The sequence below is a fragment of the Cavia porcellus genome, unplaced genomic scaffold, assembly GCF_034190915.1.
Source record: "Cavia porcellus strain 051 isolate PalLab524CR breed Dunkin Hartley unplaced genomic scaffold, mCavPor4.1 scaffold_177, whole genome shotgun sequence".
Classification (NCBI taxonomy): domain Eukaryota; kingdom Metazoa; phylum Chordata; class Mammalia; order Rodentia; family Caviidae; genus Cavia; species Cavia porcellus.
Window position 1 is genome coordinate 86,533 of NW_026947660.1, and position 25,873 is coordinate 112,405.

At 53.6% G+C, this 25,873-nt stretch overlaps 1 protein-coding gene across 1 annotated transcript; it reads right to left on the minus strand.

The window, feature by feature from the left end:
• Nucleotides 1-18,954: 18,954 nt before the first annotated feature.
• Mb (myoglobin) lies at nucleotides 18,955-25,611 on the minus strand. The gene is made up of 3 exons (XM_003462320.3): nucleotides 25,399-25,611; nucleotides 21,515-21,737; nucleotides 18,955-19,402 (listed from the first exon to the last, which is right to left on the minus strand). The coding sequence occupies exons 1-3, from the start codon at nucleotides 25,491-25,493 to the stop codon at nucleotides 19,256-19,258; spliced, it is 465 nt and encodes a 154-aa protein (XP_003462368.1). The 5' UTR covers nucleotides 25,494-25,611; the 3' UTR covers nucleotides 18,955-19,255.
• Nucleotides 25,612-25,873: the final 262 nt, after the last annotated feature.

A 25,873-nucleotide genomic window follows, 5' to 3' on the forward strand; every position in this document is an offset into this window, starting at 1 on the left:
GCTATTTTGGACCCCAGTGCACAGTACACCCCTGACAGTGTTCTTTAGCTGTGTCTGGCTGCAGCTTCACGGGGACAGCAGCCTTGTGGGGCAGGGCCAGCTCATGATGCTGTGTGCTCAGTGGATGGTAAGCATCCTAAGCTTGAGTCACAGCCAGGGGGTGCCCCTTGAGTGGTGTTTCTTGGGCAAGTAGGGTCCCCGAGAAACCTGCTTCCCATGCACTCTGCTTCTTGAGCGGGCATGAGGCTCAGACAGGCAGGTCAGGGCCCTAGAGAGCCAGTCTGTCGTGGGCAGCTGCCAGTGAGCTAGGGCCTATACTGCCTGTGGGGCTCCTTGCCCACTGGAGGGGTCATGAGAGGGGGAGGAGGAAGCCTCTGCCCACTGGGTACTGGTGCCCATGGAAAGTTGGTGTGGGATACAGATCCCTGTGGCATCTGGTTCATCCCAGCATGTCCACTCCCACCTCCTTGTGAACATCTTTGCATTTTCTACCTGGGACACAGTTTTGGCTGTACCAAGCACAGCTCATGGTGATGACCTCTCTGGCTCTGCACCTCTTTTGTCCCTGTCACCTGCAAGGGTGGGTCAGATTTGTGGGGTGAGGGGTGGCCCAGACACTGTGGTGCAGGGATGCTGCCCTTCAGTGTGCTGGGAGCATGGACATCTTGTCTCGGGCTCTTGGGACTCTGCAGGGATGGTCAAGGGCTTTGTGGGTGGTGGTGTCTTCCTTCTGATGGATGCAAGGGGTGCTGGTGATGGTGGAAGGGAGGAACGGACTGCAGCCAGGGAATGGTGACTGTCCCGGAGGAGGCAGAGCACTGCAGGAGCCTCTGACCTGCCTTCAAGGGCTGTTGGCTTCCTGCAGTATGGCCTGTTGAGGACAGGAGCTGGTCTCCAGAGAGCACGTTCTCAACTTCCAGTGTTTTCATAAAAAATTATATCGGAAGCAAAAAGCTGGGATCTGTATTATCCATGATGAGACAAACAGAGACCGATTCCGGGCTTAGGGCTGGCTGGAGGGAGGGGCCAATGGGACAGCTAGTATTCATTCTGCAAACAGAGCTATCTCTGCCCTGAGGGCCCAGGTAAACAGCTACCAACTGCCCTGCAGTTGGGGAGTAATTGGTGACATGGGAGGAAGCTTCTCAGCGGTGGTGACAATCTGAGCTGCCTGTGAAAGCTCTGCAGTCTTACCAAGAAGTACTTCCTGGAGGCGGGGAATGGCATTATCCTACTTAACAGAAATGTAATTATGCTTAATATAAATGCCCAGCTCAGTGCCAGGCGTATCATCAACTTTCAGAACTGATGAGCCATGACAAGATTATTAGTAATTTTCATTTGCCTATAGGTGACTCCCCCAAGCCTCCTCAAGTGTTTGGATGCACACAGGTGCTGGAAGGCCCGGCTGTCACTGGAAAGTAGGATCTGTAGAGTGAAGGAGTTGCCCGGAAAGGAGCCACATGGCCAGCCAAGAAGGCCAGCACAGCCCTGGCCTAACCCCCATCACTCGGACTCCCAGCTCTCATCAGCCCCATTCTAACAATGCCCACACATTTTTAGCTCTTGTCATCTTTCTTTCCCACTGCTCGCACTTGCAGATGGAGCTCTGTTGAGGCTACTTTCCAGAAAGAACTGTGCCTGTGGGTAGTCAGTGAGCCCAGCTTGCACTGACATTTTGGCCCTGTAAATTATTTCTGCCAAGGACCTTGAGGTCATGGATGGTCCCAAATTGCATGTTTAATCCTCAGTTTTCAAGAGTTTCCTGGGCTTTCCAATCCCCCTTCTCCTCCTAAATATAGCCTTTATGTCACCTGAGATTCCACACACACCTTTGCGCATGCACACATGAGTGCACAGGCACCTAGCATGTGTAGACATGGGCATACATGTGCATACATATACTAGATAAATGGACATATGTGCATATATCACTCAACACATGCATGGTGTGCACCTTACGTGCACACACGCAAACAGCAATACATACATGTGCAGGCTCCTGTATGGACACCTAAACACTTGCATGCATGCACACAGCAGGCACACAGCAGGCACACAGGCCCAGGAATGCACACATTCTGCCAAGAACAAGTGAGGAGGAGGAGGAGGAGCCATGACATTCTTCCCCTTGTTCAGTAGCTTCTTTCCCTTGGCACAAACTTTTGTTTTGGTTCTTTTTTATTTTTATAGATCATAAAGACCTGGCCTGGAACCAAGTCCCCAACATTTGCAAATAGGATATGTGATTTTTAGCAGTGTGCCTGCAAGAACAAAATTGTGTGCAGGGGAGCTGGAGTCTTTTGGGGTTCCTCCAGCTATAGTTTTGTTTGAGACAGGGTCTTGCTGTGTAGCAAGGCTGGCTTCAAACTGATGTTGCTCCTCCACCTCAGGCTCCCAAGTGCTGAGATTAAGGTCTGCACCCCATGCCCAACTTTCGATCTTCCTTCAGTTTGCAGCAGTCCAGCTCTCCTGCAAGCCCATGGGGTTCTGCCAGTTTGTTCTCCAGCTAGGACTGTCCAGCTCACACACTTTAGGGCCCAGTTGTCCCATGTCATGGGTGGAGGGGCTGTGGCTGGAGTTCAGTTTCCCAAGAGACTGCCTTTGCACCCTGTTGTCATTTCCTCCCAGGGCCTTACTCTAGAGCTTTTGGGCTCCTGGGCCCTTCCTTGTGGTGCTCAGAGCTGCAGCTGCCTTTGTGGCATTCGCTGGAAAGTCATGCACCTTCTGCCACTTCCAGGAGGGGGCAAGGCTGAGATATAGCCTGCTCTGCCCTGTGTGCCCACCCCTGGCCCTTGGCCCCACTTTTTAAACAGCGTCCCCTCTGCCTCTGGATGCCCAGAGTCACTTGCCTCCCCTTTCAAGCCATCTGAAGCTTCGGTGGCCAGTGGGACGGAGAAATCCTGGTCCTAGAAGCTGCTTACGACCAGGGCCTGAGATGGCTCCCCTCTTCTTTGGGAGCTTGTTTCCCCATCTGTACAAAGAGGAGTGTAGTGGTATCCCCAGCATGAGTGCATGTCAGAACCCTGGTTTTTGCAAACCACCTGGTCTGGGCACCTGTCTCAGAGCTGTTCATAATAAGACATTTCTAACACCACCTGGGTGACCACAGTGGGATGCTAGGTGGAGAACCAGATATCTGACAGTCACTACAGTTTAGCCCAGTGTCCATGCTCAGCATGAAGGCTATGCTTCCTGGTGGGGAGAGCTATGGAGTGCTCAAGGCACGGCTTCTGCAGAAGAGACTTGGGAAGTTTCTCAGGGTGAAGACCTTAGTTCAGGGCTGATCTCTGACTGGCATCTGTGCACGTTTTAATTAGAGACTCAACCCCACATGTCAGTCATGAGGCCTCCTCCACAGCATCGCTCCCATAGGTGGGAGCTTCTCCGTCACTGGAGTGCACCTGCCTCATGGCTGGGGGCCTGGAGAGCTGGAGCCTCAGGAGCTGTGGGAAGGTCTCCTGAAAGCCAGCAGTCTGCAGCCCAGGGTCCCCAGTATCCATGGTGACCCACCTCTTCTCATGGTTGACAAAAGCCTGTCATCAGGGAGGTTTGGGGTGTGGGATCACAGCCCTCTGAGCCTGGGGGAGGGCATCCTTTTGGAGAGGGCCCTGTCCTCAGCCACCAATTGATGGGGAGCAGCAGATGGGGACAAGTTGGTCCCTCTCTCCATGGTCCTGGCACAGTTGGGTGGGGACTAGGCACCTTGTGGCTGGGTAGCTATATGCCTCAGACTCCCTGTTTGTGACACAAGAATCTGGATACTGTCCTGTAGGACTCTTCCATGGGTGAGACCTTGCCACACTGTCTGGCTTTCTCTAGTTCTGGCAGCTTGCAGCCCAGATGGAGGGCAGTCTCCATCATGTGGGCATCAGCCAGAGCAAGCTGTCGTCACCCCAACACCCAGGGTATGCAGCGTGCACCAGGCACAGTGGTTCCAGCTCTTGGCCAATGGCATGCTTGAAGTTCATGGCTGCTTGACCCAGTTTCTGTGTCCACATGGAGCTCCTGAAGTCAGCAGCACTGGCCTCAGATCCCATGACGGCTTTTGCTGCATTATGCAACATTTGAGTAGCAAAGCCTCTATGCGTTGAGTTTAGTAGATCCAAGGCTGAAGGCCTTTGTGGGAGGGAGATGCTGTGGATTTCTTGCACACATGAGGGGATCACTCAAGGGTGGTCAGGGAAGGCTGCCCCTTCCAGGTAAGACCATGGCCACGTAGCAGGTAGCGGGGAACATGGTCCAGCACACTTCCCACCCTGGGCACTGCAGCCAGAGACCAGAGACCAAAGGGCAGCTGTGTGCCAGGCAGGAAGGGCTGAGCCAGATGTACCTTCATCCATGGTGCAGCAGTGACAGGATCAGATTTACAAAGATCCTCCTACGGGCTGGGGATTTAGCTCAGCGGCATAAGCGTCTACCTTGCAAGCAGGCAGTCGTGAGTTCGATCTCTGGTACCGATAAAAAGGAAAAAGACAAAAAAAAAAAAAAAAAAAAAAAAAAAGATCCTCCTGCTGCCACTGGGGAACAGACTGTCAGCCAAACCTCTCAGACAAATGGGGAGCTCTAGGGGCTGTATCACTGTGGAGTTGCCCTCTTCCTTCTGGGGCCCTGTCCTACCCTGCTATCTGTTTCTGGCTGGCTTACGGATCCCCTCCGTCTCATCCTGAAGCCCAGGCTCCTATGACATCAGGGATTCACCTCTTGGAACTGTCTCCATTCCCTGGGGAGTGGGCTGATTTTGAGACCCAGCTGAGGCCCTGGATGTCCAGCTTGGTTGAGGAGGCAGGGGTCTTAGTCATTACTCACTGTTGCCCTAAAGCACAACACCTTGAAACAACAACAGATGTTAGCTGTGTGGTGTCTTCTGGGCCTGTCCTTCCTGGGGTCTGAGTTTCCCTAGGTATAAAGCAGGGAGGGAGCCGGAAGCAGATCCTGATCTCTGGCCTGGCTTGGCCACTCCAGGCCACGTTTTCTTCTCTACTCCACCAGCTGCCCTCCCTCTTCCCAACTGCTTTCCTTCTTCAGGCTCAGCCCCCAGCAGAGCACAGCTGGGATGGGCTTCCCAGAGCTTCCTCTACTTTGCAGGAAGGGCACCAGTCACAGGTTTCCTTTCTCAGTGCGTTAATTCACCCAGGTTTTAAACAAGGCCCACGGATACAGTGGAGCCTGTGCACTTGAGCTCTCGTCCCCTCCTTTACTGTGGCCCAGGGGGTCCCTAGAAACCCCCACTGTTTCCCAGGACAGTTTAGAACTCACTGGCTCCTCACAGACAATCACGGCAGTAAATATTCAGCACAGGTTTAGCACCTGTTCCACCCAGGGATGTTGAGCTTGGCTATGTGACTTTGTTTCCCCATATGTGGGCCTAAGTAGCAGTGTGGTCATTTCTGGTGGAGGGCTCTAGAAGCATCACAAGTATCCCTCCTGCTTGGGCCATGGGAACTTGACATCATCTAAGAGCTTCGCCTGTAGCTCAGCTCCTGGTAGAGACATCTGGCCTGACCTGGCCACGTGGATGAATTGCAGCAGCAGCTGATGCCCAGCCCAGCCACAAAAAAATGGCTGTTTCTCCAAGAAACAGGCCCAAGGTGCTTGTTCTGCAGCACTCACTGATGAAGACTGACTGACACAGATGCTGCTGTCTCTGGTGTGACTGTCTCTGGCCCTGGAAAGGGTGCTGACTTCTTTAGAGTGTAAGAGTTCAAGTTTGGAATTTTTTCTGTCAACATTTTGGCTGTTTTCTTACCTTGTAACCTTTTTTTTTTCTTATTTGGTTCCGGGGATCGATTTCATGACCTTGTGCTTCTCAGGCAAGCACTTACGCCACTGAGCTACTCCCGGCCTGTTTTCTTGCTTTGTGGTGCTCTCTGAGAACACCTCTGCTCATCCTGATGCAGAGCTCTCATGCTGTGCTTCCTGGCCAGATGTGGCTGTAGAAAAGGCCTCCTTGGGCTTCTCCGGTCAAGCACACTAAGGTCTGTCTACCAGAGTGCAGAGGTCTTCTGCAGATGTTCACAGCGTTCCTGTTCCACAAGTCCTGCTTAAATGGAATGGACGCAGTCCCTGCCTCCTTGTGGTTTGAGAAATTATACTAAGGAACAAGCGTCTGATGCAGGTGAGCTATAATCAGTACTCACCCTTCCTCCACCACATTCAAAAGCCCCTCACCATTTCTCCTTAGAGACGCTGGGTAACTTTTGAAACTGATGGGTAGCACACACAGGAGGAGCCTTTCTGCAACCAAAGCACCTTTCATCTGGCAGAAAGCATCCTCAGCCCATCCTTTTCAGCTGTCTTTACTGGGACCAGTTTTTACAAATATCATCGTGAAGAGCCTTGAGTGCCGTGGGGGGTGGGGGTGGGGCTGGGTGTCCAGGCTCTTCTCTGGGACTCAGTCTCCTCACATGCAGGTGGTGATGTAAACAGAGCGCTAGACTCTTCAGCAATGGGGTCCTGTACATCTGTGAAGCACAGGGGCCCCACTGCCCTTGGGGCCCCTGAGGGAGGCTCTTGGCCAGGAGTTAGGTCACCGCTGCCCCACACAGGTCCAGGGGCACAGCCTCAGGCTCCGCTCCTAACTGGCCTCCCTGGCTCCCCTGGAAGAGGCTTCAGAGCCTCCTGTCTGCCCAGCTGTCAGTTTCCACAGCTTCTCCTGCAGAGTTTTTCTCCCTGGTGGTCAACACAAGCCACCACAGCTCCTGCATTGGAACACTTGGGAGCAGAAGGTTCCAGATCTGCAGAGCAGAGCGGAGCCATGGATGGCAGCCCAAATGCATGGCTCACACCCATAGCACACTCCCAAGTCACTGTGCATGGCGGTGCTGTGCGTGTGCCTGCATCTTACCTTGACCGGCCTGCGCAGTCAGGCTGGGGTTCTCCACTGAGAATGTCACACTGATATTCAGAAAGCTTCAGTTGCAGACATTTTGGATTTTGCATCTTCACATGAAGGCACAGCCTTTGAGACTTACTCTTGTCCCTGCAGGATCTTGCTTCCTAAGTTTTCCTACACTGCTCTCTCCCTGCAACCCCAGCACTCAGTGAGTGTTCAGCAGGGCTTCGTGATAAGTGGACAGATGGAGCTGTGGAGAGCCCTCCTCCCCTCATCAGCCCCAATCCAAGGCTCTCACATACTGGCAGAGCCTTGGGGAGCCCTGCAGGGCAAGAGATGCTCGCTCTCCTGGGAAGGCATCTTGGAGCCATCCTAACCACTGGAACCTGGGTTTCTTTGGGGCTGACCCTGATCTCAGCCCGCTCAGGTCAGTCCCTGCCCCTCCTTCCTGCCACAGCCCTAAATGCCTGCTGCCTCAGGGAGTGGGATGGGTGGGTCTGGGGTTGTGTGTCCTGCTCTTCGTGACCTTCACCTCAGGCCAGGACGGCACAGAAGACCTGCAGAGTGGTGATGCAGCCCTGCTTGACTGAGCCAGGAAACAACACAGGGCATCTGTGCTGTGAGCTGCGGGGGTGCAGTGCCTGCCTGGAGCTGCCAGTCAGTCAGAGTGGCTCCTCCTCCCCCATGCCACCCACGCTGTCACTCAACACCTGGGGAGCAGGGCTGGTGCCCCAGAACTGTGCATCGTGTGGAGTGAGGCATATGGTGCACATGTCCCCCAGCAACTTCCCTGAGGGGTCAGCAAGTGACGTGCTGTTCCCAGGCAGATGTGGCAGGGACCTTGTTGGTTCCCAAGTGGGGTGAGAAAGCTCAGCAGGGGAGTGAGGTCTGGCCCTTCAGAAATACAGCTCAGGCACACATCTGCCCTGTGCTAGGGCTCAGAGCCCCAGGCGTGCCTCCTGCTGTGCAGCTCCATCTCTTCCCTGCATCAACAGAGCCATGGGCAGAACCTCAAGCAGCAGCAGTGTGGCCTGACTGTTGTGCCTGCTGAGCCCACCCAGGCCCCATGTGACGAACTGAGGAAACTGAGGTCCAGAGTACCACGCTGCCTGCCTGAGGCCTCACCATGGAAGCAATGGAGCAGAACTCAGCCTGGGATATGAGGCCCAGTACACCTGTACCGCCACACACCACCGACTATGCTGCTTGTGGGATGTGGAGACTTCTCCACGCCCTGTGGCCCAGATGGTCAGTGCAGCTCAGGCCTGTGCACAGAAGTCCACACGCAAGATCAGGCCTGCCTGTCCACGTGGGGACCCCTGCTCAGGCACCCGCAGCTTCCTGCCAGGACAAGATGATATAGGCATGGTTCTACTCAGACTGAAGGCCCAGGTGACTGCCCAGCCCCCTCCCCTAGCTGTGCCACTAGTCTATGAGGCCATCCCGCTGGAAGTAAAGGAGGAAAGGTTTGCCTCACAGTTTGTAGAGGCATCAGTCCATAATCTGCTGGCTCCAAGGCAGGGTGGCTTGGCAGAGGGGCATCACAGAGGAGAACAGTCTATGGCAGACACACGATAGCACAAGCAACGAATAAGAAAAAACCAAGATTCTTTCTGTCCCTTATTGCATGCAGGCTACTTGCCCTAGAGCGAGTGTAGCACTCATACCCTTAATCCTAGCCAGAACTATGCCAAACCAATCAGAGGATTGATTTACTACTCACATGCCCTTAATCCCAGCACCGCACACTAGATACAGCCAGCTCTGAAAGCCTGCATCCTATGACTGCATGAAGCTTTGGGGACGTATCTGTTTCTCTTTTCGTTTCTTTTTAAATTTAAGGTTAAAAAGACACAGAAAAGAAAAAAGCAATACAGACAGACAAACAACAAAAAGGAACCAAATACAATAACAGTATAGGTTTCAAAACAAGATTATAGGAATTTGACAATGGTTGTACTATTGCACATTGTTACCTTCAAGAGGATTGCTTAGATTAACAGATATAGAAATGTAAAATTGATCTAAACATATATTAACTATTCTTTTCCAATAACTAATACAATTAGTGATACAATCAGTTTAGCTGTCCTATACACAGATATACACACGCACACATTCATCTCTTTTTCCTCTTTTCTTCCTTCTTTCGTCCTTTCCCTTATTCCAATTATTTTTCCTTTGTGAGCAGTTTCTTACCCTTAGACAGTATGTAGATTTTGAAACATATATAATTTTTCAGTTTCTTCTTTCAGTTGGGAGACAACATGGTATTTATGCATATGAGTTTGATTTATTTCACTTACTAGTATCGTCTCCAGATGCGTCCATTTACTTATAAAAGTCTCCACGCAGTCTTTTTTATAGCTGAGTAGTATTCCATTGTATAAAAATACCACATTTTTTATCCATTCCTTGATTGATGGGCACTGTTTCCAAGATCTAGCTATTACAAATTGTGCTGCTCTAAACATGGGTGCACATATATCACTATGGTATGATGTTTTTAATTCTTTTGGGAAAATGCCCAGAAGCAGGATTGTTGGGTCAAATGGAATCTCTAATTTTAGCTTTTTGAAAATCTCCACACTGATTTCCACAGTAGCTGCACCAGTCTACACTCCCAACAACAATGGAGAAGAAGAGTTCTTTTTTCCCCATACCTGCTCCAGCATCTGTTATTGGTTGATTTCTTGATCTTGGCCATTCCTTCTGGGGTGAGATGGAATTTCAGTGTTGTTTTATTTGCATTTTCTGAATGACCACTGATGTTGAACATTTTTTCATATATGTACTTGCCATTTGTATTTCTTCAGCTGAGAAGTATGTATTCATCTCAGATGCCAATTTTTGGACTGGGCCTTTGAATTTTGGGGGCCTAATTTTAAAAAATTCTTTATAAGTTCTAGATAGAAGTCCTTTGTCTGAGGGACAGTTGGCTAAGATATTTTCCCAATTTGTGGGTTTCCTTTTCACTTTGTTGGAGATTTTCATTGACATGCGAAAACTTTTTAATAAGGTAAGATCCTAGTTTTTGATTCTGAGAAGTGTTTCCTGTGCAGTTTGAGGTCATATTTACAAACAAACGTAAAAGAGGGACAGGCTAGCAAATGGGCAGAGAAGTAACTTCTGGGGCTGACTGATGGCGGGTGAGAGAGAGAGTGTGTAAGATGGATGCATGGAGTGAAGACCGGGGGAATGGCTGGTAGACAGCTGGGTGAGTAGATGCATGGGTAGATGGGTGGTTGACAGATGGGTGGTCAGCTGGATAAAAGGATGAGAAGATGGACCAACAGCAACTAGAAAGATTTGGAGTTGTTCAGGTCAGTAGGCAGATGGGTGGGGACATGGAGGCAGACAGGGGATAGGTGAAGATAGGGCTGTGGTCAGAGACAGAGACCTTCCCTTTGGGCTAGCACTGAAGAGCTGACATGGCTGCTGTGGAACTCCTTGGGTGTCTTTGAGGTCAGGAGCTGCTGGCTCCTCTGGGCCTACTGTGGAAGTGTCTCGAGTATTGCTTATCATGTCGAAGTGTTCATGCTTGGGGCAGAACTTGGGATGAGCTCACTCATGGGCCCAGTCCTCCTATCTACCCCAGCACTGGGGCAGGGGCAGCTGAGCAGATGGATGACAGCAAGAGAGGGGGACCCATGCCAAGAGGTCTTAGCTGAGGCCAGCAGCGACACAGTCCTGGGGATGCCCTGGCCCAGAAGGACAAGGCATAGTGTTCTTGTGAGCTCCAAGCAGGAGGGGATCTGCTGGCAGAGATGAGCCCAGCACCTGGGTGCAGCCACCAGAGCCTGCTGGCCAGACACCCTGGCCCTCCAGCCTCTTCTCCTGTGGGTGGAGCCAGGCTTCCTGCCAGTCCTCTTCCATGGTGACCCTGCAGACAACATCCTTGGGTTCCAGGAGGCGAGAGTGAATGGGGTGGCTGTCCCACTCCTCAGACAGCCACCAGGTCTGTGGACAATGAGGTCACCTTGCTGTGCCTCAGGTCACTCCAGTGAAGGCCAAAGCCCAGCCGTGACCACCCCACCCTCTCCAGCTTCTACCATGACCTGACCCAAGGGACAGGGCAGCAGGATGCAGGCAGCAATGCGTCACTTCTGATCTGCTCCATGGTGCTGCCTCTGGGGAGCTTCGAGCAGCTGTGGGGATGGGGATTGGAGGCGGACTGGGGACAGGAAGCTGGGTGTTTTCCCAGGCTGGAGGCCGCTAAGGAACTGTTCCCCATGCCCTCACGGTTGGGCTGTGTCCCGATGTGGTTTCCCAGGTCCCCTGGTTTGGTGCATGGAGGAGCCTGCTCAGAGCAGAGGGATGGAGTGCAGGCATGCGGCGATGTGGGTTAGGGTTTGAAATAGGTTCTGACCAGATGCCCCACCCCAGGCTGCCTGGTACTCATGGCCGGGACAGAAGGTGCCCCAGGACTATACACAGCAGTGCCTGGCACCAAGGCTGGAGGTGCAGGAGGTCCTGAGGGAGAGAGGGAGGCTCCAGGAAAGGGGCTGCAGGGGCTTCAGGTCACAGGCTTAGGTGCTCACCATTGGCCAGCTTTGCGGGTCATTTTGGCTCAGGTTCAGAAGTTTCAGCTCACAGTCACTGGCTCCAGGGCTGAGGCATCCAAGAGAAGCAGGAGCACCACCCATGTCACCTCAGCACCTCCTCCTGCCGACACATGGCTCCCCCACAACAGCCCCTGCATTGTGAGACTCAGCACCCTGTGACCCCCACCCCCCACCCATGCTGCACTGAAGTCCAGCCTCAATATGAGGTATGTTCAGAACTTTGGCCAGTGTTGAAATAAAGAATGACTACGGCAGGAGACACATCACCGGAGACCTCCCTCAGCACCTCCCCCTTGATCCAGTCACCCCGCTGCTCTGGTCACTTTCTGAAGCAGTTTATAGTTTATAGCATTTTTTTTTTTTGAGACAAGGTTTTGCTATGTAGTTTTGTTCAAGCTGACCTTGAACTCACTATGTATCCCAGGCTGGCCTCAAACTCATGATGATCCTCCTGCCCCAGTCTCCTGAGTGCTAGAATTCAAAGTGTGCACAACCATGCTTAGCTGTTTATGGCAATTTTTTTTTTTTAACCAGGGATCATGATCCAGCACTCGCCAGGCAGGTGCTTATACCACTGAACTAAATTCCTGGCCCTGTTTATGGCAATTTCTGTCAAGTAAAAACTTGATGCTGTGTCTTCATTCATCTTATTCACTGAATCTGGAACTGTGTGATTTCTGGCTCTTCCATAAAGTCAGAAAGACTGTGGAAGGCCAGTGTTTTGAATGGATTCAGGACATTGAGGCAATCAGGACAGCACAACTAAAGACACTTAGGAAAGAGGACTCCAGAGCTGCTGCAGCAAGCGGCACAGATAAGGGGAGGAACGTGTCCAAAGTGCGAGGGAAGGATTTTGAGAGGATTAATGCCAATGTGCCTTTTAGTGTAATTGAAAACAATTTTAAACATCGTTGTATTTTGTGGTCATACTTCTTGCGTGAGTCCTGGGGACACTTCATTTTCATATCTAAACCCAAAGAGTCAGTGAGTGGGTTTCCTCTGCTGCTTGCCATGGCAAACATCTACCAGCTTGGTAGCTTACAGCAATACACACTCTGACCCAACACTATTCTCTCATCCACCTTTCTCCAGAGAGGATGCTGTCCTGCACCCTGGACATGGTCTTTTCCCTTTGGCCTCCATGGCCCTGTTCCTAGCTCTCTCCCAAGGATCCTTGGGAGTTTGTAGGCCTGCCTGGATAATGAGGTCCTTGAATCCAGACTCTTAATGGCACCTACAACGTCCCCTTTGCCATAGGAAGTAGCTCTGGAGCTTGGATGTGGGTCCCTGACTGGGCAGCACTCCATTCCTCCACACCCCCGTGTAACGCTCAGTCTCAGGCCCCAGCCTTGGTGCTGTGAAATGGCTCTGTGATCTCAGGCAAGGACCCAGATTCTCTGGGCCTGGGTTTCCTCTTCTGTATGATTGGGTGGTGTGAGGGGCGAGGTCTGCTGCCACTGTATGTGTGTGAGTGTGCGAGTGGATGGACTAGTGATTGTGCCATGTTATGTTCATGCCGGCACCAAGTGGCATGTTGTCTGTGAGCTACACAGACACAAGTGTGCCCTTATGGAACTCACAGTGGAGCCAAGCAGACAGATTCAGAACGAGCCCTTGCACGGGTAATTACATTTCCAGAGAGACCCAGGGTCACACAGCTGGGAAAAGGATCCGGAGTGGGGTTACTACCCAAGCCTTCCTGATTCCCAGGCCCTTATTTTCCACGATGCTGTCAGCCTCTCAAGGCTGGTTGGGCTGAGCAGAGGAACAGAGACAGGAAGTGACTCACAAGAGGCCGTAGGGTAAGCGAGCTCTCAAGTGCAGACCATGTTTCCTGGGAGCAGAGGGGTCCTGGAGTCACCAGGGACAGACTATGCTCACGAAGCATGCCTTGTGCTGGAGAAGGGTGGGGGACTCACTCTGTGGACCTCCCCTGGATTTCAGAGGTCTCAGAAGGGCTCCATGCCAATCCAGCTCCGTTAGCTTTCATCACCACAGAGACACATGGTGCTCACTGAGGAGACCCTGGTTGGAACCTCCAAGTTCAGATTTGCCTGACCCCCAGCTCGCCCTCAGCCTGTGTCTCCTGCTCAGCTGGCTGTGTTTCCTCTGGGCTCGGGCTGCAGGAGGTGAGTCCACCGGAAATGTCTCCTGTGGCCCCAGCAGAAGTGGGGTGACCTGCTAGTGCCATCTAGTGGCCCAGAAGAGCCACGCCACTTCTCTTCTGGAGTCTGGGACCCAGAGATGCAGGGACAGCCTGCAGGAAGTCCTGTCCTCATAGTCAGCTGCAAAATCGATCTGAAAGTGGGAAAGTGACCACCACATTTGTAGTAGGAAAACTGGGGGTCAGAAAGGGGAGTGACACATTCAACCAGACCCAGGAAACCAGAGAGACTTGTGGGGAGTGGAGGGACACAGTACAGGCTCCCAGGACCCCATGTGTTCCTTCTGCAGTGACTTTGTGGTATCCAGCGCCTCAAGACTGGGAAATAGCTGGGATCAAGGGGAGGGTATGGCTGGTAGGAGTCAGATGACAGGCCAGGTATAAGGAGGGGAGGAGGGCCAGGAGTTTAGCTTAGCAGCATGAGCGCCTGCCTGGCAAGCACAAGGTCATGAGTTTGATCCCTGGTACTAAAAAAAAAAAAAAAAAAAAGGAGAGGAGGCTGCAGGGGAGACAGACTGTCCTGGTAAGCCTTTCTCCCTGCCCCTGCCAGGAGCAGGCAGAGGTGAGAACTGCAGGGCGGGTGAGGCAGGACCTGTGACCCAGAGAAGAGGGTGTGGGTCCAGCCTTCCAGGGACCCTCTTTCCCACCTCTCCCTGTTTCTTCCATTCTTTCCCTGTCTCTTTCTTCTCCATCTTTTTCTTCTCTCTCTCCATCTGTCTGCCTTTCTTGCTCTCTCTTTTCCTCCCTGCCTCAGCCGAGTGGCTGAGAGGCTATGTGTAACTCAGGCCTGTGGAACATGGTCCTGCTGGGGCCATGGGAATGGTCTTGGATGCTGCTATAGGGGAGACACAGTGACCAGCTCTGACCAGTCGTGCCCAGATAGTGTTGGGCTTGGTTTCAGTCTTCAGCCATCCCTGTCTTACCTTGGGCTGCAAGGATGAGGCCAGGGACGAGGACAGGGAAGGGGGGTTCCATGCTGGCATCCCCCTCTCCTTTCTGGTGACCTCAAGCAGAGACCTGGTTGCCGGTCTGTCCTTTGCAGTGGGGTGGTCTTGGACGAGGTCAAACTTTTTTTGTCTTTTTGAGACAGGTCTCTCTATGCAGTTCAGGCTGGCCTTGAGCTCACTTTGTAGCCCAGGCTGGTCTCCAACTTTCTTTTTTCTTTTTTTTTTTTTTTTTTTTGTCTTTTTTGTTTTTATCGGTACCCAGGATCGAACTCATGACTGCCTGCTTGCAAGGCAGGCGCTTATGCTGCCGAGCTAAATCCCCAGCCCCTAGGTCTCCAACTTTCAATAATCCTCCTGCCTCAGCCTCCCAAGTGCTGGGATTACAGGCATGAGCCATCACGCCTGGCTTGAGATCAAACTTTTGTGCCAGCTTCTCCATTCATGCACAGTATGAAGATCATGCCAACCAGTGTTTCCTGTGGGAAACAGAGTCGTGGGGATGTATATGGAAGGTTTATTTAAGGACTGGTTATCACAGTTTCAGGGACAGCAAGACAAGGTCTGTAGAGACCAGGAGGAGTCATTGCTTCTGCCTGGGACTCAAAGGCCATCTGGAGGCTCAGTGTTCCTTCCTCAGGAAATTTGAATCTCTTCTCTCTAGCACTTTGATCGATGGGACAAGGCCCACCTGTACTACCATCTGCCTCACTCAGGGTCTTTTGCCTAAATGCTAGTCACACTTGGCCAAGGCCTCCACAGTCTGAGATGGTTTGATTACACAGTTGGGCACTACAGTCTGATCAGGGGTGTCAGGGCCCTGCCATAGGACCGCTGATCTCCTGCTCACGGATACAATGACAATAAGACACAGACAAGATATAACTTAGTTGCAAAAGGGAATTGGTATGTCAGAAGACCTGTATGAAGAAGGACTAAGACCTCAAGGTACAGTGTCCCTGGTCTTTATTAAGTGTACAGCTTGATTGGGAGTGTGTTGGTGGGCTGCAGGAAGTGATGGGTTGAATTGCTGACATAGGCAGGGCTCAAGGATTGAGGCTCAAAGGATTTTTGCAAAAAGTGCAGATCATGGTTAACTAGGAACTGGCTTATCTGCTGACTGCAGCTCCTGAGATGGAAGAGGAATGAAAGTGGAAAAGGCTTCAGTGGTGATTGTTACCTGGCTTTGAGGCACCAGGACTGTTTGCTGGCTCCAGCAGTGGCTGTTAGCTTAGGGATTAAGCCAGCTAAGGCTCTTGCCACAGTTGAGTAGGCCTAGGACAGACTCTCAATTTACTTTCTGCCAGTTTGCTAATATCAGTCACTACCTGCTCTGCACCATATCCAGTGGGTCCCCAGCACAGGTCCATGCAGAGGTGATGATGGTGCCATGAGGGTCACCTGGTGGGGCTCCAGAGGCATCAGCACAAGAAAGTGAGGCTCATTCTGAATGTCCTGAGCCCTCTTGTCCCTACAGCACCATCACCAAACTCTCCCTCAGCATCCAAAGCCCACAGGGACATGGATCCCACTGAGGGCATGAGAAGAGGAGCTCTGCCTGGCTTCTCTGGGACCCTCTTTGAACCCTGGAGACACAGGGCACCAAGCTCCACACCCTGCAGGGCCCACAGTCTCTGTGCAGTGTCCCTGATGCTGGAATCAAAGCTCTGAGTATTCGGTGCATGATTCCTGGGGTCACACAGTCATCCTTGTCCCTGGCCATGAGGTAACTAGGAGACCAGGAGGCTCTGGGTGAAGGGTGTGGGTCTGCGTGTGCTGTGTTGGGGAGCAGTGCCCTCGGGGAACAGGGGTGCTGCCTACCAGCCCTGTTGTCCAGTGAGGCAGCACAGGCATGTGTCTTGCGCTGTTTCTCTGCCAGGCTGGTTTAGACAGTGTTTTCATGTGTGGATTCCCTGCAGCACGACAGAAGTCACTGACCAAAGATGAAGGTTGTATAGTTTTTGTTTTAGAGATGTTTTTCACTTGTCTGGTAGCCCAAAAGGAATGGTGTGTGCACATATATATGCATGTGTGATATGTGTTGTGTGTGTAACTTGTTCGTGTGTAGTGTGTTTGGCTGCGTGCACAGGTAAATGTGGTTATGTACTGTGCATGTGCATGTGTGCAGTGTGTGTGGTACGCATGTGTGTGTGTATGTGAGGTAATAGAAATCCCAAGGTCCAACCTAGGGACCAGTTGGGGCAGAAGTTTGAGTGCACACAGTCTCTGTCACAGCACCTTGTCACTTTGAGACCAGAACTCTGTCAGTCACATTGGCCTGACACCTCTGAGACCTGGGACTCTTGTCAGTGACAGTGGCCTGTTACTTCCAACACCCAGGACCCTATCAGTCTTAGTAGCTTGTCGCTTCAGAGACTTAGGACTCTGTCTGTCACAGAGGCCTGTTGCTTCTGAGACCTGGGGGTCATTTCAGTGATAGCAGCCTGTCACTTCAAAGACCTAGAACCCTGTCAGTCACAGAGGCCTGTCACTTCAGAGACCCGGGACCCTCTCTGTCACAGTGGCCTGTTGCTTCCGAGGCCTGGGACCCTGTCTGTCACAGTAGCCTGTCACTTCTGAGGCCCCGCTGCCTGTGTGACAACTGGTTAGGCCAGCTTAGGTGCACCAGTATGATTTGTTAGTTGTCACTGGAATCACTTGAGCTGACCTCATATCCTCTGTATTGCTCACCTCCGGCCCCAGAGCCATGGTCCTGGCATGCCTCAGATAGCTGGTGACAGAAGCCAGTGGTGTGGTCCTGGGGTTCGTGTGGCCTGCAAGAAATGATCATGTGGCTGGATGCCTGTCACACTGACAGCAGGAGTTGGGCAGAGGTACACATGCTCTCCATGTCTTCCAAGGGACATCTCCCCAAGGATACACATGCAAACACATGGGCGTACACCACACACACATGCACATGTGTGTACACATACATATGTGCATGTGTGCAGCCACATGGAGCTCTATTTCATGATCATACTCCTCTCTAGGCCCCCTGTATCCATCATGGCCTAAATCCACACGTAGGCCTTGCTATAGCACACTCTCCTCTATGAAGCCACAATCTGTACAGCTGCACAGTGCTATCTGCCAAGCCCTGGGCCCTGAGCACAAGGACCTGGTCTTTGTCAGGGCATTCTTGTGAGCAGCCCCTGGAAACACGGGATGGCCACGCCTAGCCCATGGCACATACAGATGCCCTCAGAATTGACCAAGTCCCAGCTGGGATGGAGGGCCCTGAAATAAACCAAGAGGAAGGACTCAGAACAGAAGCTAGGCTGCATCACAGATGAAGACCACCGAATTTCTTTACCCTGCTGCGCTAAAAGAGTGTTAGCTGGACAAATGTGGAACAGATGAAGGCTGGTTCTTCTCTGTGATGTGCTGGTGTCTTGGTTACTTTTCCCTTGTTACTGAGACAAAATACCTGACACCCAAAGTTAAGGAAGGAAAGGTTTGCTTAGCTCACAGTTTGTGGAGGTTTCAGTCCATACTCAGCTGGCTCCAGGGCAGGGTAGAGTGGGACAGGGGCAACAGTTCATGGAGGCAGGATGACGGCAGAAGCAGCAAGAGCAAAAAAGGGAGGAGCATGAGATAAAACTCTCTGTCCCTTATATTGATGCAGGCCACCCACCCTCAGGTGGGTGTAATACACTCACAATCCCAGCATTGGGTCATGAATCAATCATGAACTCTAGAAGCCTGCCCCCTATGACTACATGGGGCTTTAAGGGGACATCTAGACACAAACTACAACAGTTGGATTCAGGGTCAGGACATAGTCACCTCAGGCTGGGGTTCCACAGGCACATGGCCTGAGTCACTGGTGAGACGGCAGTGTGACCTTCAGGGAAGGCACAAGATCATGTGGTCCTGAACACGTGACAGCCTCCCAGAGGTGATCCCAAGTGATGGTGGCATCTGGCTGGCCAGCCCCCACGTTTTTTTTGCCCTGGCTCCTGCCAGCCACCACTGCTCACCAAGGCCCTAGATCTGTATAGGTTCATGACCATCTCTGCCCCTAGGGCTGTGGTAGCTTCAAGGCCACTGTTGGTGATAAAACCTGACATTTTCCTGGGGCCAGAAGGTCCTTGCTGGCCACCAAGGCTGCCGGGTTTGTGGTGTCCCTGCCAGAGTCCCAGCCACCTTCTGGGCTGTGGTCCGAGTCCTAGCTGTGCCATTTGCTGGTGACCTTCTCATGTTGCTAGCTTTGTGGTGACCACAATGACCCTGTGTTTCCACCTGTCCCCCTCCCCTGGGTCCTATAGCCCTGTGCAACTGGCCTGGGCCATCACATGCCCATGCCCATCCTGGGCCCTGCCACTTATGTCATGGAAAGGTGGCCAAAGGATGGAGGCCCTACCCTCTCCCAGTGCCTTCTCCCTTTGTTTTCTGGGGTGGGTTAGGTGGTTGTGTCCCTGTTCCAATGCAGGCAGACACCGGGAAGCTGCAGAGCCTTTTATTGAAACCACAAGTCACCCAACACTCATCATAGCACACGCGTGTTCCTCAGGCAGGGAGGGATGGGAGGATGCTGGTCAGGAGGGAAATGGCCAGGATTCGGGAACAGATAAGGCTGGAAGGTGGGAGGAGGTGAGTGGTTTAGATGGGGAGAGCTGGGCAGAGCAGTGGGACAGTGTGGAGACAGAGGGATGGGATGACAGGGGCTGGTCCTACCCTGCCACCTCTCCAAGCACGCAAACACTTGCCACACACCACACGGCTCGCTGGGATCCAGGGAGGCTCAGCCCTGGAAGCCCAGTTCCTTGTACTTGGCGGCGATATCATTCCGGAAGAGCTCCAGTGCCTTGCTCATGGCGCCCTGTGCATCGGCACCGAAGTCCCCGGGGTGCTTGCTCTGCAGGACCTGGATAATGGCCTCTGAGATGAACTGCAGAACAAGGAGGCACAGGTCACTGAGGCAGGACAAGCACAGTCAGAGCCCTGCCCGTGCACTAGTGGTATTGCCTGCCTCACAGGGGGAGCTGGTGCTGGGGCTGCAGATGAGGCATTTGCTGCTTGGTGTTGGCTGTTGCCATGGGGTGGTGGTGGTGCCCCGTTTTACTACTGTGTCAACTGCACTGTTGGGAGGTTTCAAGGGAAAATGTTCCCTGTTGTGTGCACTGAATGACAGCACAGTCAGTGCTGTGAGGACTGATGGGAACCAGATGTGGCGGCCATATCCAGCCTCCCCAGCTCTCTGGGAGGCTGAGACAGGAGAATGGCAAATTCAAGTCCAGCCTGGGCAGCTTAGTGAGACCTTGTCTCAAAATAAATAAAAAAGGGTTGGAGTATAACTCAATGTGAATGCCCTGGGTTATAGCAGCAGTACTTTAAAAAATGCTGATTTAGGGGCAGTATGACACTGTCCATGTTTGAAACTAGGGTGGGAGTGAGGGAGAGGAGAGGAAGGGGCTTCCGGCCAAGCTTTGCTGCACTGGTGATGGAGATGCTGTGTGTTTCTCAACTGTGGACAGGGCTGGATCCTAACCACCACCAGGCTGTTTACCAAGTGGTGACATTTTATAGGGGTGACAACCAAGTGCCAGACTGTGGTCATGTAGCAGGTGATGGCAGGACTGGACCTATGCCCAGAGACAGTAGACCAGCTGCCACCAGAGCAAGGATCAGAGCTGGGTCTGAGCTGATTTCTCATCATCTCTGTGTTCCAAAGGTAAGCAACACAGATGGGAGAGGGCAGGGACAGATCAGGGAGGGTCAGCCCCTGACATTCAGTCTCAGCAGGCTGCCTTCGCCTTCAAGATCACAAATGCAGCAGACCAGAGTGGGGTCTGCGCAGGCACTGCTGTCCTTATGCACGACGTCACTGACCCACAGGGCTTGAGGATCTGCCAGGTGCCACATCTGCTGGTCCTCAAGAGTCTATGGCAGAGCCCCAGCCTTCAGGTGGTGAGGAAAACTCAGCCACCCTCATCCAGGCCTCTGTCCCAGTGCCAAGAGGGACAACTGGCCACAGAATGTGGAGGCCGCAGGACATCTGTGGCTGCCGAGTCCTCTTGCACAGGGGTCAGATCCCAAAAGGCACAGAACCCATTCTGTGCTGGGCCAGAACTGAGTCCCCAAGCCAGGCTCTGCATGAGGAGCCTCCTACCTGGCACACAGCTGGGGAAGAGATGGAAGACTACCCAGCTGGGCAGGCACCATGACAGGGCCCGGATGGGGGCAGTCAGGGCAGGAGGGTTGCACAGTGCTGGGGACCAAGGATGCGTGTGACAGCAGGGTTTCAGGTGTGCTGGGTGGGGCTGAGAGAGGTGGAGACAGTCTTGGTGGGGAAGCTAAGCCTGTGGATTAGGCAGTGGAATCTGATGCAGCCTGCCCTACCAGCGGCTTCTATCCTTGGAACCCTGTTTCTAGTCAGAAAATGAGGAACTCCTGCCCCTTCCATACTCTTTCTCCTCCTTGGTATGAAACACCAGTGTGCTTGGAGTGAGAACAATTGTCTCCCTGCTTCTGCATATACATGAGCTCATAGACTGGCCAACTCAATGCATGTGAAATTACTAGATGGACTCCTCCAAAGGGTCCTCTCACTTCCTATTTGGAGTGGTGCTGAGTTGACTAGAGTTCCCATAGCCACCCTGAACCACTATGCAGCTCTGAGGCTGGACACAGAGTCCATGTACCTGGTGACTGGGCACTGGGCCTGGACCCCACCCAGCCTTACCACTACCCACGAGCTGTCCCTGGGCTCCTGTGAGTATCCCTCATCTGCACCCCAGGGTCAGAGAGCACTGCACAGCCTGCTGTCTCTCTCCCTATCTGCTTCTGCATGAGAATCCTGCATGCCACCTTCCCACCCCAACTTGCCTCCACATGGGCTCCTCAGCCTGTCTTGGTGTTCATTGAACATCTGTGCAGACAGGGTCAAAGGCAGTGCCTGACCTCCCCATGAACTGCTGAGGCCCAAGCAGAGTGAGCTCGACCTGAGGCCAGCACAGGTGGGGAAACTGAGGAAGGGAGGGGCACACTGTGACCTGCTTACCTCCAGGTACTTGACTGGGATCTTGTGCTTGGTGGCATGTGACTGGGCCAGGGGTGCGAGCTCAGCCGCATGCTGCCCCTTCTTCTTGAGGATGCCGCCCAGTGCGGTGAGCACGGTGTTGCCATGCTTCTTCAGGTCCTCACTTGCCCGCATCTCATCCTCGCCTTTCAGGTGCTTGAACTTGTCAAACTTCTCCAGAGTCTCAGGATGGGCCTTAAAGAGCCTGCAGCACAGAGGGCATGGGTCAGAGGGAATGGCCAGAGGGCACAGGAGGCAGGTCTTGCTGCCCTGCTGGCCCACTGGTAGGTTCTGTGACTGTAGCCATCCTCTGGCCCTTTCTGCACCTATCATCCTTCAAGGGACAGACACAGGGGAGGGAGTGGGGCAGGCTTTGGGCATCAACAATGGTTGGGCATGAGTGTAGCAGATTGCTGCTGCAGTCCAGGTCCTCATCAGCATCCCTGCCACGCCTCTTCCTGCTGCTGTGAGGAGCAGGGCACAAGGGGTGCAACTATACAACTACGTCACCTGAGCTGGGGGCTTCATGGAGGGCACAGGACCTGGGTCCCCACTGTGCGGGGCAGAGCACTGTTCCCAGGCAGATGTGAGCCCAGGCTGAGAGGAGGTGTTGTCCTACTAGGGCTGTGGTGCAGCTTCCTGCCAGGACCTTATCCCTGCTGCAGGGATCCTCATCCCTGCTGGTGACCAGGCATTGTGAGTGTCCAGAAGACTGTGCCCAAGACCTGGGCAGCCATCTCCAGGCATTGGCATGAGATGGCTTCTAAATTTGGGGAGAACCCTAGCTGTGGAGCCCTGGCCAGGTGGCAGTTAACACTGGAAGGTCCACAGTCCTTAGGAGGCCCAAGAGAGGGGCCCAGAGGATACAGTGGAGCCCTTGTACCTGGTCATGTGGGGATCTGGAGGACCTCACAGTGGGGCATGAAGAACCCCAGGGACAGAGGGACATAGGGACAGGCAGATCTGCCCCCTCCATGCACAGCACTCTTGCCCTGCAGAAATGCTCTCACTCTGGCCCAACCATCCAGGGCTCCCTGCCTGATGTCACACATAGGGAAACATGCATCCTGTGTTAAAAGCAGGTTTTGTAACACAGTCCCACATAGGTTCTCAACATGCCGACACACGTCAGCTTGTGGGAAAAACCCAGAGAGGGTAGGAAATGGGCAGGAGTCCAACGGCCCCAAAAGGTTTAAATCCCAGCCTCCATCTTATTAGTGACTGCCTACATCTGTCTCTGTTGCACACTCAGATGACACAGACACAAGTACTCAAGCAGTTGCAGATGTGTGTGCTCCTGCAGGGGCTCACAGGGTGGGGCTCCAAGTCCCCTGGGCTGGCCTGTCCTCTGCCATGACCCCAGGACTGCAGCCAAGCTGCCTGCGTCACTGCCAGTATCTCTGCCACCTCCCCTCCCAGGGTCTCCGGCGCCTGACTATTATTATCTGGTGACAATGATCCCTGAGTTCCAGCTGACAGGTGCAAGACCACAGGCGAAGCCAAGGTCAGAACTGGAGGAGATGGATGGGAGGGGCTGAGGACAGGACCAGACCTGTGGGATTCAGCCGTCTGGGGCCTCTGGGAATCTCGAGACATGAACCAAGTACCTTGGTCTGGAAGACACTGGCCCCTGCACTCACAGTCCCACATAGGGACTTAATGCAGTACAGCCCGGGAGCCCAGGCTAGTCTATCCAGGGAGGTCATCATGCCCTCATCCCTGGTGCAGCCCTGGGAGGGGATAGTGGGTAGGGAGCTGCAGCCTGCAGGTACGGAGGCCCTGGACCTCTCCAGAGTTTGTCCCAGTTCTGCCTCTAGCAGTCCAGTGTTCCAGATGGTCTCAGGGAAGTCAGTGAGCAATGCCAACCCAATATCCCCTGCACAGAGGCCTAGCTGGACACCAAATGAGGCCTGAGGACTCTGCCCCCTGCTGAGCACCCTTTAAGTTCTGCAGCAGAGACCCTGAGGGCCATGTGTGTGGGGTGCTGGTGTCCTTCCTACTGCAGCTGTGTGACTTTGGGTCAGTCCCTCAACCTCTCTGTTCAGGACAGTGATGATGATGACTTTGAGAGGCTGGAAGGTGCACTTGAGCCGGCCTGGGCCTGTATACAGTGTGCTCCTGAGTGTCTGCTGCCTCCTCCTCAGCCCCACCCACCTTCTTCACCACTGACACCCTCTTGAGGAGCCTGTGGCTGATGGGGACTCTTCTTCCTGGAGTGGGGGAGGTCTTGGCCACTGGCGTCAGCTTCCAAACTTCATAGTCCAAGGAGCCACGTGTCTGGAAATGACGCAATGTGACCTGCCTCAGCCTTCCAAGCTCTGGGAACCTGCCCTTGGAGTGAGGCCTTGTGTCATGTAAGTCACCCCCTCTCAGTGACAATCAGGGCCAGGGGAGGTGACCTTACCAGGATCCCTGGAGCAGAGAGGCCACCCCCACTTGGGAGGCCCCTCTGCACCCCACACTCGGTGAGCAGGAGCAGTGTGTGGGCACATGTCTTGCTGCCTGACACATGACAGAGCAGTGCTCCCTGTCCCTCCTGTCCCCACCTGCAAGGCAGGAGACACTGTGACGTCTGCCCACCTAGGGGATCCCAGGATCCCAGGGCACTGCCAGTGGCTGGCTTTCCCCAATCACCTGCAAGGTGCCTACTCTGTGCTTTGTGTCCCTCCTGTGCCCACTATCCCATCCCTCTCCTCCAGCAAGGGAGGGATGAGGGGCTCAAGGACCCTCACTCCATCCAGATTTCATGAAGTGCTCAGAGCCACACAGGAAGCTGGTGGCTTGGGGCTGATGCCAAGTTGGGGTTTGGGTTTTGTCCTGTGAGATGGGGCCCGGTGCAGCCCTGCAGCCAGACATGGGCAGAGGACAGGTCCACCTCAAGATGCTAGGGAGTCAAGAGAACACATGTAGCCTCCCTGGCTTCTCCCTGCCATGCCTCTCATGGTGGGGCCCAAGGGAGATGATGAGTCTGTGTGTGGGGGCTCCTGAAGGAGCCTTAAGGACACCCTCTCCTGTGACCACAGAGACCCACTCCCTCCCCAAGGCAGACAGGATCCAGTAGGATGGTAGGAAGGGCCAAGAGAGGGCAGCATTACCACTGTCACCATTGGGAGGGTAGTGGGGGCCAGTGGGGGCTTTGTACCAGCTGTGTGCCCATCACCAAGCTCTGTATTCAGGATCTGCTTCTGACCGCAGGTGGGAGGAGCTGGGTGGAGATCCAGTTCCTGAGTGTCCCATTCAGGGGCACAAAAGGCCCTGTTTCTCAATGGCAGGGTGCGAAGGTGGCATCACTCTGACTGTCACTAATGTTTCAGGAGCTTGCCACACCTTGGCAGCCACCCTCAGCCCCTGGGCATTTGTCTTCACCCTCACTCCTCTGATGTAGGTGACAGGAGTCCCTTCTGTACAGAGAGAACATCAAGGTCAGAAAGGAGGCCCCCTTCCCAGAAGTCACACACTGCTGGGCTGCAGAGCCGACTCCAGATCTTGATCTGCCGGCCTTGAAGGCCACATCTTAGCCGTGAGGTTTTATGCACCTTCTCTGGTTTGTGGTTCTGGAGACCCTGCTCCCCTCTGGTTCCTTTTGTTCTCATCCAATAACTAAGTAGCTGGACAATGCCTGCGTGATGCTGACTGTAATTCTAGGGCTCCTCCTGGTGGGCTCCAGGTACCTTCCTTGGACCTCTGCTTCCTCCCGGGGTGGTCACCTGGAGGTACCCTTTCCCTTTCTTGGACATGGAGGTGAGAGGGGACAAGTGGAGGTGGCAGCCTCCCCATTGCAGCTGGTTGGTTCCCCTGGCCAGGTTCCCACCCGGCAGCCCAATGCCTGGAGTCTGAGGGTGGGTAAGGGGACCCAGCTCCTTTACCTGATGAGGACCTCCTGCCCGTGGCCACCGAGGTCCCCTTCCACCTTGCCCCAGACGTTCAGCACCAGCTGCCACTCCCCATCACTGAGTCCCATGGTGTCTGAGAGCAGAGGAGAGAGAGAGAGAGAGAGAGAAAGAGAGAGAGAGAGAGCGAGAGAGCAGGTTGTGGGGTTGGGGACAGTTGGTGGTGGAGGCTGCCGGACCAGGTTTTATACCTGCTGGGTCCTGACGTGGTTATTTGATGCCATGCTCCCCCTCCTGTCTGTCTTTCTGGGGTCTAATCTGCCCTCACATGGGTGCTATTTTGGGGCCGGTGCCATTGTGGGGAAGCAGGACAACTCGGGCCATAAGGGTGGGGGAGTAGGACATAGGCAGAAAGGGCACCGCCCAGGCCCTGCCAGCGCCTGAAACCCAACCCTGCCAGTGCCCTGCCCGGGAGGACCTGCGTGACTCTCCTGCACACAGGCACCCTGCT